General features: G+C 40.0%; 2 protein-coding genes across 6 annotated transcripts in view; one reads left to right on the top strand and one right to left on the bottom strand.

The window, feature by feature from the left end:
* The window catches only part of LOC116393980 (protein phosphatase 1 regulatory subunit 37), a 69,131-nt gene extending 58,298 nt beyond the window's left edge, over positions 1-10,833 (bottom strand). The window contains exons 1-2 of the mRNA XM_031866723.1: positions 10,674-10,833; positions 7,114-7,214 (exon numbers count right to left, since the gene is read on the bottom strand). Coding sequence (XP_031722583.1) covers positions 7,114-7,214; positions 10,674-10,833 — 261 coding nt within the window. The remainder of the gene's footprint in view (positions 1-7,113; positions 7,215-10,673) is intronic.
* Positions 10,834-12,911: 2,078 nt separating this feature from the next.
* vrk1 (VRK serine/threonine kinase 1) overlaps positions 12,912-14,829 on the top strand; it is a 12,863-nt gene continuing 10,945 nt past the window's right edge. For 3 of the 5 annotated variants that reach the window (XM_031866827.1, XM_031866824.1, XM_031866828.1), the window contains exons 1-4: positions 12,912-13,000; positions 13,631-13,790; positions 14,041-14,096; positions 14,302-14,371. In XM_031866827.1, the coding sequence (XP_031722687.1) occupies positions 13,631-13,790; positions 14,041-14,096; positions 14,302-14,371 (286 nt within the window). In that variant the 5' untranslated portion in view covers positions 12,912-13,000. Of the gene's footprint in view, positions 13,001-13,047; positions 13,068-13,108; positions 13,339-13,630; positions 13,791-14,040; positions 14,097-14,301; positions 14,372-14,829 lie in introns of those variants that run through there. The other 2 variants (XM_031866826.1, XM_031866825.1) reach the window with 2 other exon arrangements.

Below are 14,829 nucleotides of genomic sequence, written 5' to 3'. Positions count from 1 at the left end.
TAAAGCCAAAGATCCCTGGAATCTGGTGTGTTGCATTTGGGTCCATATACAACCCGTTACAGATGTATGTGATCTACATTATGGGAGGATCATTTCATTCTATGGATTTGTGAAGGGGGAGAGTACACTGTGATATGAGAAGTAATGTGTCTGGGCAAAAACTCCTTCTCATTAAACAATTTAGATTCTTTTTTTTTTGTTTTTTTTTTTTTTTTTTTTTGTTTTGTATGTGAAAGCAAATTTGCAAAAAAAAAAAAAAAAAAACCTAGTTAACTGCAATCTGTTGTAGTTTTATGAAAATAAGGAGATTTCTGTTAAAACATATACAGTACTTTAGCTATATGATTTCATCAGATAAAAGGAGACTTCTGTCACATATCCTATGATAGATAGGCAGACAGATTTCAATTGCATTGTCCTCAATTAGAGGAAATTTGGAATCCAACCTGTAACCACTTTTACTTCACAGGGTCGAGGACAGTGCTGACAGTGCGAGAGAAAATAGTTCCTTCATGAAACTGCTCACAAGGTCTGTGGATTATCTCGAGTATCCGGGTGATGATTTATGGTCTTTTTTTTTTTTTTTTACCATAAAGTTCCATTATATTCAAGAGAGGGCAGACATCACTACAGCCGATATCTCCAGAACTTTAAATCACACCAAAACAATCTAGATTGTTGTAGTTGTTTTGCGTCTCTTTGTAGTTGTTTTGCGTCTCTTTGGAGTTGTGTTAGTCTCTTTGTAGGTGTTTTGTGTCTCTTTGGAGTTGTGTTAGTGTTTTTGTAGTCTCTTTGTAGTTGTGTTAGTGTCTTTGTAGTCTCTTTGTGTCTCTTTGCAGTTGTGCTAGTCTCTTTGTAGTTTTGAGTTGCTTCCTGGTTGGTACGTGTCTCTTTGAGGGACAATTTTAATAGGTGAAGGCCAGGGGGGGCCCTGACATTTTGGGCCCCTGTGCCCGGTAGGCCCGTTCAGTAATCCATCCATGGCTTGATCATCTCAATTACCTTTGTAATCGCGAAGCAAACAGAAATACAGAGCGGAGAGACACACAGTGAAGTCAGAGAGTTAAAGCATGGCGGCCTTAGACCCCGCTGGCTCCAACCTATTATTGTTTACCACTCCTATGAAGATGTCACCGACAGCAATCCGGTTTTATCCACTTACAATATTTCAAAGGAGTGCAAAGGGGCCCAAGGGTGCAATAAAAAAAAAAAAGCTTTAAATAGTCTTCATCGCTGGTCCTCGGGGGAATCGGCCCTTGCCTGAAAAGACCTCATTTAATAAATTTGCTCTTTAGGCGTTCCTCTTTTCGTTTTGCATCGTCTTATTATGGATTCATTTGCATGCGGCTCTTTTGGTCTAAATATTGCTCCTCTTAGCTAATACTTAACCATACATATTTTACTCTTTCAGGAAGACCACCTACAACTGTTTCCAATGCATCTGGGTCCATTAGCACCTCGGAGATAATACGGCGGCTGTATGCTTAATGTAAGCACTGCTAAGTCTCTAATTTTCCACAAATAATTCCCCTTGATCTCAAGTCAAATTATGCAAGAGGGGGGTGGTGGTGAGAGTAGCATGCTTTAACATGGCTGGTCCAAGTAAAATAAGTATGTACATAAAATGAATTATAAATGGCAGACTGTGTGTTTCGAGTGTGGCTAAGAGAGAATAAGTTAGTTTATTTTGTTGGAGAGGGAGCGAATGTGTGTAAGGAAGATGTTTTTAGTACGCTTGCACTTTGTGGTGTATGCACGTGTAATTCTGATGTGTTAGTCCATTTTTGGACCATTTTACAGTTTGTAAACAATGATGATGTATATAAGTGTGAGCACACAATTTGGTAATGGATGTACAGCGGAGTGTAATGGCTTTTCAAGCTACGGAAGGACACCACCAAAGATCACGAATGCAACCTAAACAAATTGTCTTTCCAGATCCTTATGCTATCAGTGAGTGGGTAGAACACATCAGCAAGTGGTGCAGTATTTTGAGGCCATGATATAAACATGTATTTGGCGGAGTGTGTTACGTTACACTAACGAGAAACTACGAGTCACTAGATGCTTCCAACTATGTTATCTGTGGTCATGAGTGTCAAACACCATGACAAAAATGCAGAGGTTTGACTTCATTGAGTTAAGCATTTCTGATCAGTCCTGTGGTAGTCAACACGTTCAATAGCTTGCTGTCATAGACGCGGTTGAAAACATGTAGGTTTCCTCTAAACAGCCTTCAATCAATTTTAAATACAGACTCATATATGTTTATTATTTACGCCAACCATTGACGCAAGTTAATACGAGTAACCACGGACTCATTCGGCTGAAAGTCACCAGTTAACATGGTCACTCTTTAAACTGAATCGCCTGTTCCTCTCTAACGGTCGTGGTCCTGTCAGAATCATGTAGAACTTGAGTTTGCTGTTGGCATATAGATTCTGACAACTGAATATGCAAAAACCAGACCTTTTGATTTGCTGGTAACAGTTTAAATTCAGTGTTTAATTAAAGCTTGCTAACTCTTCTGGATGGCTGGAGCAAAACCACACTTCTATTCCCAACATGCACACGCATACGTTTGATGACGTTGGCTGTAAAAGTGTCTCTACACCAAAATGGGATTTCTGACATCAGTACCACTTATGTATAATTCAACATTCTGAGAGCAACACGTCTGCAAACGTTGATGTCTTTTCTTTTCATTTTGTGTATTATATTTCAAGGGGGAATAAGCAATAAAGCGACTGTGGCTCAGTGGTAGAGCAGCATAGTTCTTCAATCAGAGGCTCGACGGTTTGATCCCCGGCTCCGCTAGTCCATGTCAATGTGTCCTTGGGCAGGACACTTAACCCTGAATTGCTCCCGCAGGCTGTTCCTGCCATGTATGAATGGGTATGTATGAGTAGATAGTCCTGATGGTCAGGTGGCACCTTGCATGGTAGCCCATCAGGGTGTGAATGGGTGAATGATGACACGTAGTGTTATTGAGTGGTCGGAAAGACTAGAAAAGTCTATACAAGTACAGTCCATTTACCATTTAAAGACAGAGGGCTTTTTTCAGAAGCACTTTCTATGATCCTGTGTCTATAATGCATTATAATCTGTTTATAGCACCATATAATAACACACATGTAAATATTCATACTGCTTTATTACAATAATCACAACACATTATGAATCCTTTTATAATAACTAAAGGTCAAGTATCACAATAGTTCACAATTTCCGGTCACTCACTGACTGTTTCTCTTTGCAAGCTTCATAGTCTTTATTTATCATAAGTTATTCTAAGTGGTCAATGTTTGATTAAGTAAAGTTAAAAAAAATGTCATTAAATCTATGCAAGAACAACATCCAAAACGTTGAACACTAAAAACAATTCTTCATAAATATATATGTGTATGTATATGTATATGTGTATATATATATATGTATATATGTATATATATATATATATATGTGTATATGTATATATATATATATGTATATATATATATATGTGTATATATATATATATGTGTATATGTATATATATATATATGTATATATGTATATATATATATATGTGTATATATATATATATGTGTATATATATATATATGTGTGTGTGTGTGTGTGTGTGTGTGTGTGTGTGTGTGTGTGTGTGTATATATGTATATTACAAGATAAAAATCAACACTGATCACAGCAGAGGACACCGAGTATGTTTTATAAGATCAAATCAAGAAATATGATTTAATTTACTTACATGTTATTTATAAAATGCACAGGTTACATTCCTGGCCTCTCATTCTGTTTGTAATAGTGGGATCTCATTTACATAAAATCATTTGCCCTTGTATTCAACCTGCTGTTTGTTGGAATGTAAAACCAGTTTGTTGCAAAGTGTCGGTGTGTTTCCTTTATGTTCGCTGCAGACTTGCAGGGTCAGTATATATATATATATACACACACACACACACACACACGTTCCATATGAATACAGAGACTGTATGTGTAAGGACTAGAAACTGACGGTTCCTGACATGTCCAAAACTGAGGCAAGAGGGGAACCTAGAGCGTCACAGTTTGGAGCGTAGGACCGCTGACCAAGCGTCCGTATTTAACCAGTTGGGACTGAGAATGTGTTGCATGAATACACACAGTAAATGTGTAAAGTGGAAAATGAACGAAACCAATTGAAACAAGAAAAAAAAAAATATGACTCATAGAGAGAAATAAAATATCATCACTACTACAATAAATATTTGCCAATCAATTATCTCCTCTGCCTCAATATTAACTTACATGTGGTACAGCACTCTGCACGTGTTGTTTACAGCTGTGAATTGTTTGCATTCACACTAACTCGAGCCTTGCTGCAGTTAACCTGCTCTTAGCCTCTTGTTTGGAGTGGAGACGCTGTCAGCGCTCTGCAGCAATAAGCCTGATTGAGGCTGATGGAAGCAAATGATTTGAATTATCCAAGGGATTTTAGTAAGTGTGTGTATATACACACTCACTGTGTCACAGTGTGCGTACTCTACATACGCTCACTGTTTGTGTGTCTGTAAGCCTGCGCTGCTACATGTTTAATAAAAGCTTGAGTTGGCAGTCGGCTATGCTCTGACAGCACGTGAGGCTCCAGTTGCACCAGGTTATGGTGTTAGTATCGATCCTTTCTGCAGTGCTGTAATATCACTGCATGGTACACTTACTTCATGAGCAGAGTTGCTGATGTTGCATAGCAGAACAGAGTTACACACACTTCTTCTAAGGCAATATTTCACTTTGCAGGTTTCATCTCTGCTGGAGTTTAGACCTCTAGCATGAGGATCTGTTTTCTTTACTAGTGATGCGTTCGGGTTTAAGGCAAACATCATGTTTAGAATCAAACGCAAAGTTACAAGGAACCTTTAACTGGTACACGCTGCTGGAGGCCCAGGCTTTATTTCTGGGCCCGCTGGAGGGAAGGGAGGCACAGGAGAACCAGAACCAGGACTGCATGGAGCAGACTGTCAGACCCTGCTGCAGTGAAATGGTTTTCTGAAGGGATTCTAGTGCTTGGAAACACTACCTCTTTTGAAGGAAGACTTTGAATAGTCTTCCAGCTTTGAAGGAAGAGTATAGTTTATTACTAGTATGGTTGTATTTTTTGCAGATCCAGCCATTGGTTCTACCAGGAGCAACCTGATCACATTTACACCACGACCACTACAGTCTGATCTGCTGGCCACTGAGCAGCACCTCTGAAGTGGGTCAGGGGCCTTGCTCAAAGGCACCTCAGTGGTGGTAATGAGGGAGATGAGAGCAGTACTCACAAAGTTAATAACTGAGAGACTTTAAAAAGCAGCAACATCATTGAAAATGGGTCCAACAACGCAAGAAATACGAGCAGTCAGACGATCAGAAAAAATTAATACCCAGGCGTTGTAACAACAGACCCACTTCATGGTTCACCTTTGATGCTGTGTACCTAATTGTTTCCTAATTGGTTCATACTGATCTTTCCAACCTTTTAGCTTGTGACCCGTTAATCTGAATCTCCTATAGTGACCGCATGCCAGAGGGTGGACGACTATAAATTGTAAGCGTTTCAATCGAAGCGTGATTTTCATTTAAAGAATTCAGGTTAGGAATGAATTTTCATGTCGGACTGAACCTACAACGTCTAGTTCAAGCCACAGTTAGAAGACGTAGTTAGAAACGTGCTAATAGATGGAGGACCTTGAGATTAGTCTGAGTGGGACATGAGCTGTATCCAAGGAGAGCGCTACAGGAAACAGGGGTGGGAAGGAAGGAGGCAGCTGACACACACACACACACACACACACACACACACACACACACACACACACACACACACAGCTTCGCTGAGATCAGTTGTGTAAGTTATGCACCCCCACGTCGTCATGATAACAGTGTGAGATGAAAATTTAAAAACAAGTCTTATAGTATGAGTAATACAGAGGTTCTGTTATTTAAAATGTCTTCTGCTCTGTGCTGGCTCTTAGTGTGTGGGATTTAGTTAAAACATTCCCCTGCAATTAGTGTACTCCTTCAGGGATACACAGTTTGGTAGGTATGTCTCAAGAACGGTACTCGTCTTTTTTACAATACTGCAAGTCCCGAGGGGAGAGACAGCATATTTTTTCCCCAGTAATGCCACATTGTGAACAACAAATCTGTGTTGACATCGATGGGAGGAGAGCTAGTCAACGTTAGCTGTTAGCAGCCGGTGGGCAGCACAGACCTGCAGAGCTATAGCAGCTAATATTAATGGAGGTTGCGTTGACATTTGTTACGATGTGTTCCAGCCCTATTCAGTAAAAAATAGTATTAGGTGATGGTAAGTTCTATTCATAGCCTGTATACAAGAAGTGGACATAGTCATCGTGACGACACCCATTGGTTTGTGGACTGCCGTGCCGACTACCATATTTGGAAGACGTAGAGACGCCGTGTACGGCTCTGGTAGTGGCAGCGACCTGTCAATCACAGTAAGCCCGCCCTAAAGCATTCCCTGCTTTATGGTCTATTTAACTCTAAATGGACCATAATGTACTAATTGAACATCATGCTGTATTGAAGAAGACTTGAAACTAGGGATTGAGACCATTTTCTCATAGACTTCTATACAATCAGACTTATTTTTGCAGCCGGAGGAGTCGCCCCCTGATGGTCAGTAGAGATAATGCAAGCTTTAAGACACTTCCACATCGGCCTCACTTTGGCAGAACCGGAAGTTGCCGCCTGGTTCTAATGGTATCAAGTTGGGTTCAAATGTAGTTTTTGGCGAGAAACTTGAAGAAATACATGGGAGATGTTTTCACAGCAATATTAAATAGATATTAGAGACACTAAACTTCCTGACACTAGCTCAAAGGGTTCATTGATCTGTTTTTTTACCGTGGTATCGAATTCGAAAATCGTGAAATTTCACTTGTATTGGTATCGACAACAACATTTTTGGTATTGTGACATCCCTACAGTTTGACACAGATATACAGTAACTTAGTGCGCTGCAGTATGAGCACAACCCACAGAAACAGTAAACCCAACAAAAAGACTTGTCTCATGCTGCTTGACTGACATGTACAAAGACCAGCAGTGATGTGTGAAGCTGTGTACCTGGAGCTGCTGCAGGATGTGAGCTCTGGGTTGGACCTGGTGTCTGCTGCAGCTCTGCTGGTACGCCACCATTACCTCCGTCAAGGTGAGGCAGCTGTCAACTAAAATAGAAGAATACACTCATTCACTGCTTTAATGTCTCTGCATCCCAGTGAGCCACCAGCAACCATTCAAAAGTGCTTAAGGGGCTAAGAAATGCCATACGGTAAACTGTGCTGTGCTCTGACTGTGTGTGTGTGTGTGTGTGTGTGTGTGTGTGTGTGTGTGTGTGTATACTACAAGGAAGATGGCAGTCAGCGAGAAGTGAGGAGGACATGAATGTCTGTTTGAGCAATAAATCAACCAATCAGGCATCTCAGTTTATCATCCACAGCCTTATGGGATAGGAAGTTCCAGATGTGAGAGACTACAGAGGATTTTATGATGGAAACACTTAAACATTTTTGATCCTTGTGTATCCTTCAAAACTGGATTGCATTTTAAAATGTATTTAGTTCAATACATTTCAGGGAAGATAAAACAAAGTAAATAAAGGCCTGGGCAGCTTGCTTTTAGCTGTGAATCGAGGTCAAAACTAGTTATTGAAATTATAACTAAAAGGGTTAAATGAACAGTAGATCATAGTATATATTTATGTGACAATAAAAAAAAAGAATCAGTTGTGTTTTAAGGATTGTTTTTACGTTCTATTTCTTTTTTTTATTTTTATTTTTTTTATTGAAAGACAAGAGACAATATTAGACAATACATAGACATAACAACAAGAGGATGACAAGAACAGTGGGCTAGCAAACATCATATAGTCAGTGTGTGTGTGTGTGTGTGTGTGTGTGTGTGTGTGTGTGTGTGTGTGTGTGTGAATGTCCTTGAGCCTTTTGAGATGAAAGGAGAACATTTTTTGGAATATCTGCAACTCAAATCATCCGTTCAATCCAAACTTAACACTAAGGCCACTAACCTAGAACTACCCCCCTCAACCTCAGAATTAATTAATATCCCCTCCTTAAAAAAGTTAATCTCAAAAATATGTAGAGTAATATCACAGTCTGACAAAACATCATCCATACCATCAAGAAAATGGGAATCAGACCTGTCCATCACTCCTGATGCTGATTTCTGGAACCAAATCTGCAATAACATCTACTTCATGACTAAAAATGCCAATTTACAACTAATACAGTATAAAATACTTCACAGAATTCATTACACTGGGCAAAAAATGTTTAAAATGGGATTCACGTCAGATATCTGTCCACATTGCACTCAAAACAGCCCGGATAGCTATGTTCACGCCACCTGGCACTGCACACCAGTTAATCACTTTTGGAAAGAAATAACTGAGTCACTGTCTGTCTTCCTGGGCTGCCTCGTCCCATTATCCCCTTCACTGTGCTTACTAGGAGACATCTCAACAATAAATCTGAGCAAAACAAATCGCAAATTACTCCTCGTGGCCCTAACTATCGCCAAGAAAACTATCCTCATGAACTGGAAATCAAGAAATAACACACACATCACACACTGGAGAAACTTAATGATAGAATATATTTCAATGGACAATCTAACCTCGTCCATCATATACGTACAATACAACAGAACACCACTCCACCTTGTCATCCCTCACTATGTTTCTGCAAACGTGACATCACCCATCCTATTAATATTAAAATTTGTATAGTATATATCTATTTTTTTTTATGTATTTATTGCTATTATTGATTTTGTTTTGTTGTTTTTCTTGCCTGACAACCAATTGAAACCCACGTACATGCATACATGAACATCCATATGCACACATACTTTTGTTTTTTAATTATTATTATTATTATTATTTTTTTTTTTTTCTCCTTTACGTTCTATTTCTAATTCTCTTCACTGGACTTGGAGTCATTTAAGAGGTGATTAGCTTAGCTTAGCATGAAGACTGGAAGTAGGGGGAAACAGCTAGCCTGGCTCTGTCCAAAGTTCAAATATAAACAGAAACAACTGAGCCCATTGTGTCTCGTTTGTTCATACGGACACACACAGAAATTTAAAAAAGGTGTGGTTTTACAATGTGTGGCTTTAGAGGGAGCCATGTTGTGTCATTTTGCTTTGAAACATTTTTCCGTTGCCTGGAGATCTCAAGGTGACAAAGAAACTGGGATGTCAGCGCCCCGGCCTTTAAATAGTTACAGCAAGTGACTTTGCATAAAAAGGTGCCGTTTTACATCTAAGTACAGCTTAACAAATGATGAATATGAAAATGATTAGTTTAGGACAGCGCTAGGGCAGCTGTCTCCACCTGCTACCAGTCTTCATGCTAAGTCAAGCTAATCCCATCCTGACGTAGAATCGTGTATTTTACAAAATGTCAAACTAGGAAGAGAAATAGTATTTAGTGATTGTTTTTAATTTACCCAATCAGATAAGTAGATTAGTTGATTTAATATTTGTGAATCCATAATAGTTCTAGGACATGGCAGCCTAGCTTAGAACACAGACTGGGAATCAGCCTGGCATTGCTGTTTTAAAGAAGCAGTTTGAACTTGACCAACATTTGGTAGCATTAACTGCAACCATCTCAAAAGTGATCATGTCAGGTTTATAGGGATAGTTTGGGTTTTCTAACGTGGGCTTGTATGAGGTTCTTCTCCACAGTCAGTGTATTACCTACAGTAGATGATGGTCAGCACGCCCACAGTTTGGAGAAACAGACAGGAGAACCAGCACATGTGCAAAGTAATGCACTGCTGTAGATGGGGGCAGCAGCAAAATGAAAAGAATATATACGGAAAGAATATTTTTACTGCTTTACCTTGCCGTCAGACAGTCCTTTCAACTGGGAACTGAACTAAAAGTGAAACTTATCTATGCTCTCTTCAAAGCCACAAGACTCCATTAACAAAACCAGTAGAGATGGTTCCACTTTCAGTTAAATGCTAAATGAACTGTACTTATATAGTGCTTTTCTATTCCGACCAATCAAAGCGCTTTCACACAACATGTCATTCAGCTATTCACACCCATTGATACAGCGCAGGCACACCGGTTTGATCCTGGGCTCCGCTAGTCCATGTTGATGTGTCCTTGGGCAAGTCAACTAACCCCAAATTGCTCCCGTTGACTGTTCCTGCGGTGTATGAATGGGTATGAATGGGTATCTATGAGTAGATAGTCATGTGCAGGTGGCACCTTTGCATGGTAGTCCCTGTCATCAGTGTATGAATGGGTGTGAATGGGTAAATGATGACATGTAGTGTTAAAGCGCTTTGACTAGAAAAGAGATATACAACTACAGTCCATTTGCCATCTGCTCAGCTGTATTTGGAATAGCTTATCCTTTACCAAAGCCTTAACTATAAAGAAAAAACTATAAACAGCAAAATGTTTTCTTGAAGAATGGTAGCTTTTAGTTTGTGTATAGTTTGGAAACTAACATTCCTTTTATTGACATGATATTGATCTAAAAAAACCCTTTCCATTTATGGTGACTTTAATGCAGATGACCAAAGGTCACCAAAATGACATCATGACATCATTGTGATATTGAATCAGACTTACATTCAACAGCAGCTTACCCTTTCTGTCCGTGTCCCTGTGCTCAGCAAAGCCGGAGACTATCTGTTCATCAGGGGGGAAAGACACATGCTTTTCTGCTTTACTTCTCTTCTTCTGGCCCTTGCTGAGTTTTTCTGCTCCGTCATCACTCTGCTCATCATTGTCACTACAGTGGGTCATCCCTCTGTTTAGGACTCCACCACGGAGCTTCCAATTGGGATTTGAAAGCAAAGAGTCAGTTCACTTTGAGCAGTAAACACTCAACGTGTCAACATCCAGCGCATCTCCTCCAGCAGCCACGGGGCAACAGTTACTGAATTAATAATAATAATAATATAAAGAGGCAGCACAAAATGTGTGCAACAGTTGACGTACAAACAGTAGTACCGTCTGCCCTCTTGCATGTGAAGTGCTGCTCTCTCCGCTCTGTGATCACCTGGAAAGACAAGGCACTAAAGAATCAATATCTTATTCATGAGTTGTGCACCGGCTCGCAAGCGAAACCCAATATATTTGTATCAAATGACACATTCAAAATAGGTAAGGCTCTGCACATTTACATACCCATACAAACGTAGCAAATTCCAGCAACATGCAGGACAATATATGCAAAGAGATGGGCAGGTATGGTATATCTTTAAAACGTTGTTTATTTTCCCTAGTTCAAAATGAGGCTGGTCCCTGTGGCCTAGAAAAGTATGTGACATCTTATTTAAGATGTCATATACATGACTTTTTTCATATTAACAATAGTTCAAATGACTATATGAAATGTATCACTCATGGTGACTAATTCACAGATAATTATAACCCATTGAACCAACTTTGTAGTTTCACTTAGCACTATGTGCTTATAGCCTATTTTAGCTCATTGTTTTGGTTTTCTGGACCACAAAATCCACTCTCATCACATTTAGACAATGGTTGTTGAACATATTTGAGCATTTAACAATAAAAAAGACACATCCCTCAGGAGTTGGTAGAGACCAAACCAGAGATAAAAGGAGATCGTATATTTGACTTGCATTCATCAACTGAACACAAACATGACTCAACTGAATGCTAATGCTACTCTGTGTCTGCTGGATGTGTAAAAAGACAACTGTTTTCTAACAAATTAGCCATAATAACTACATAAGGGGATGATATGACAGATGCCCCAACGTGGCCAAGAAATGAATGAATGCAGTTTTAACAGGTGTTTTATGTTTATGTTGCAGTGGAAAACTCTTCTTGTGATCACAGCTGTCTGAGTAAAATAGATCACTTTTAAAGCAAATGATCATTGTAACCATTTTTTCTTCTTTTTCTTTATTTATTATGCAGATTACCATCTCATTTGCATTTGTATATTGATGACATACATATAAAGTAATGAAATGGACAGCTTCGCTATTTAGTGAATTTGATTCAATGTTTCAAATGCATTACAACAACAATTGTATTTATGAAATGCAGTATCAGGGGAGTAAAGTAAAAAAAAAAAGAGGATTACAATAGAATTTTTTGGAAGCACTTGTATAAGAATGATTATGTCCCAAGCTTTGTTTAACTCATAGCAGTTAATCATTCTTGATCAAGAGGTTTTCACTGCATAGTGCACACTGTAAATAAAAAAATGGTAAAAACTGGCAGCTGACGTCAGAATTTCGCCCTAGTAAATAGCCAACAGTAGATTTTTTTCTGCTAATTTTTATTTATTTTTTTACAGTTCAGGTTGGAGTTTGATTCTATATTTTACCGTAAAAATACAAGTGTTTACCACTAATACCATGTGTCAGAATGAAGAGTGCTGAGGTCACAGATGAAGCTATAGCGGCATCCTGAGTGTCTAATTAAGACACTATTTTTTATCAGCTGTTGACAACCAAAGAAAAGAACCTGAGGCTACAATCACATTTATCAAAAACTCTTGAAGCACGAGGGACAAGTCAACAGCAGGAGATGTGAGGAATGCAACCTCTATACAAAGTGGACTGATGTTATGTTCAAGAGCATTTTGCACGCAACCCCAGACACAACTGATAAACCCATTTGCATGTTTATAACACATTAATAAAATACAAACCACCACTGACTTTGAAATGCATTTGTGGAATATGTAACGTTAACTATGAATTAGAGCAAAAGGCTTCCGTTTTACCTGCTGAATAAACCCCTTAGACTGTATATGTATAACACCTCATATTCCACATACACTTACTATGCATCTGTCGTCAGACACGCAGCGGACTCTCGACCAATAGAATAGCAGAGCGTCGTGACGCTACTTCCTGAACGGTTGTTTTGCGGGAAGTTTGGTCCTCATACGGCTCAGGACTAAACATACCATAAACACCAAGTCAAGGTGCGTATTCATCCTATCATTTAATAAAACATGTTAGCGATTCTTAGTCCAACGGACAGCGTCACAGGTATCCAGGAGCTGTTCTTATTAAACGTCATGTAGCAGCTAGCGTGAGATTTCGATGCTAACGAGACAGCGTGGTTAGCATCACAGCTAACTTTAACCGACATTTATAAAAGCGTAACGTTACTCTGTCCGCCACCTCACATAGTGTTGCTTGACCTACTCTTCCCCTTTAACGCCATTTTGTCATAAGAAAGGAGACTGCTATCTTTGCACTACACACACTGGCCATTTGTGTTAGCTAAACGTATGCTTATCCAACGTGAAAGCAGCAGGTAATGTGAACGTTACTACTGGGTAACGTGCGAAGCTAGGTAGAGGTTAGCTAACACTAGTAACTTCACTGGTAAATAGAAGAACGTGACACCCACGTAGCACTGAAAGGGAAACCTCTCATTTGTTGTTTAGTTGTCGATACTTTTGAATTCGGTCACATGCGTCATACGCTAACAGTGTAACTATTAGCTCCATGTAACTAACATTACGCGTAGAACACCTACGCACAAGATCAATTCGGCTGTGGAGTAAGTTAACCGTAGCATGTAATGCTAAATAACTGCATTGCAGATGCCTCCTAAAGCCAAGGCGGCAGGGAAAGGCCGAGCTCCGGCTAAGAGGAAGCTGGCAGAGGAGTTCCCACCCGGAGAGGTCCTAACAGACACCGGGAAGAAGACCTGGAAGTTGGGGGCTCCGATCGGCCAGGGGGGCTTCGGTCTCATATATCTGGGTAATAATAGATGGAGATGAATCTGTTCAAAAGTCAAACGTGTAATTTGAAAATACATCTATAGATGATTTGACTGCAGACTTTTTCTCAAACTAAACTTAATCAAGACAGCAGAAGTTATAATGCGTAGCTATTCCATGTGTTTAAATACAACGTTCTGCTGTGCAGGACAGAACCTGCAAAGCCTGCCATTGCACCAATGTGTTTCAGGTTCCTCTAACTTGTGAAATGATTCCTTTCTTGTTCCCAGCGGATGAGAATTCTGCAACACCAGTGGGTGCTGAAGCTCCTTATGTCATCAAAGTGGTAAGACTCTAAACAACCTCTAAAATGTCTTGGACTAGTTGTAGGGGTTTGGGGACTAGTTGTAGGGGTTTGGGGACTAGTTGTAGAGGTTTGGGGACTAGTTGTCCACAAACCTGCACCTCATTTGACCTGCACCTGTTCCTGCAGCGCTCACACCGGTGGAGTTGTGTAGACATAAATGCAGTTGTTGTTGTTGTGTCCACAGGAGCCCAGTGACAATGGGCCGCTGTTCTCTGAGCTCAAGTTCTACATGAGAGCTGCTAAGCCTGACCTGAGTAAGTCGACTTATCATTCCTTATACACGCACGCACGCACACACACACACACACACCTAGCAGTACGACACGAAGCTAAAGGGAGCCGTGTGATCATAACACAACACAGTCTCTCACCACCAGGGCAAACAAATAAAAGAAAGCCAACTTTCTTAATTAAAAAAGACAATCTTGTAGCGGAGGCACGGAGGGGCCCTGCAGAGTAAGGGAGGCTTTTGGTGGCAGCTCCATTGGCCCCCAGGCCACAGCTTTGCATTTTATATAATAACAATCCAAATGTCAATCTCCCCTGACAATTAACTATTATATTACTAAGGAACCAAAGGCTCATATTTTATTCATGCTGGAATCTCACGTTGTTGGTAAATATTTGTCCCAGCAGCAGATTAGCTTGCGGCCACGCTGCCCGACAACCCCCCCCCCCCCCCCCCCCCCCCCCCCCCACCCCCCCCCCCCCC

The sequence above is a fragment of the Anarrhichthys ocellatus genome, unplaced genomic scaffold (assembly GCF_004355925.1).
Source record: "Anarrhichthys ocellatus isolate YVR2014 unplaced genomic scaffold, GSC_Weel_1.0 scaffold36, whole genome shotgun sequence".
In the NCBI taxonomy this organism is placed as follows: Eukaryota; Metazoa; Chordata; class Actinopteri; order Perciformes; family Anarhichadidae; genus Anarrhichthys; species Anarrhichthys ocellatus.
This window is presented reverse-complemented; position numbering and strand designations above follow the sequence as displayed.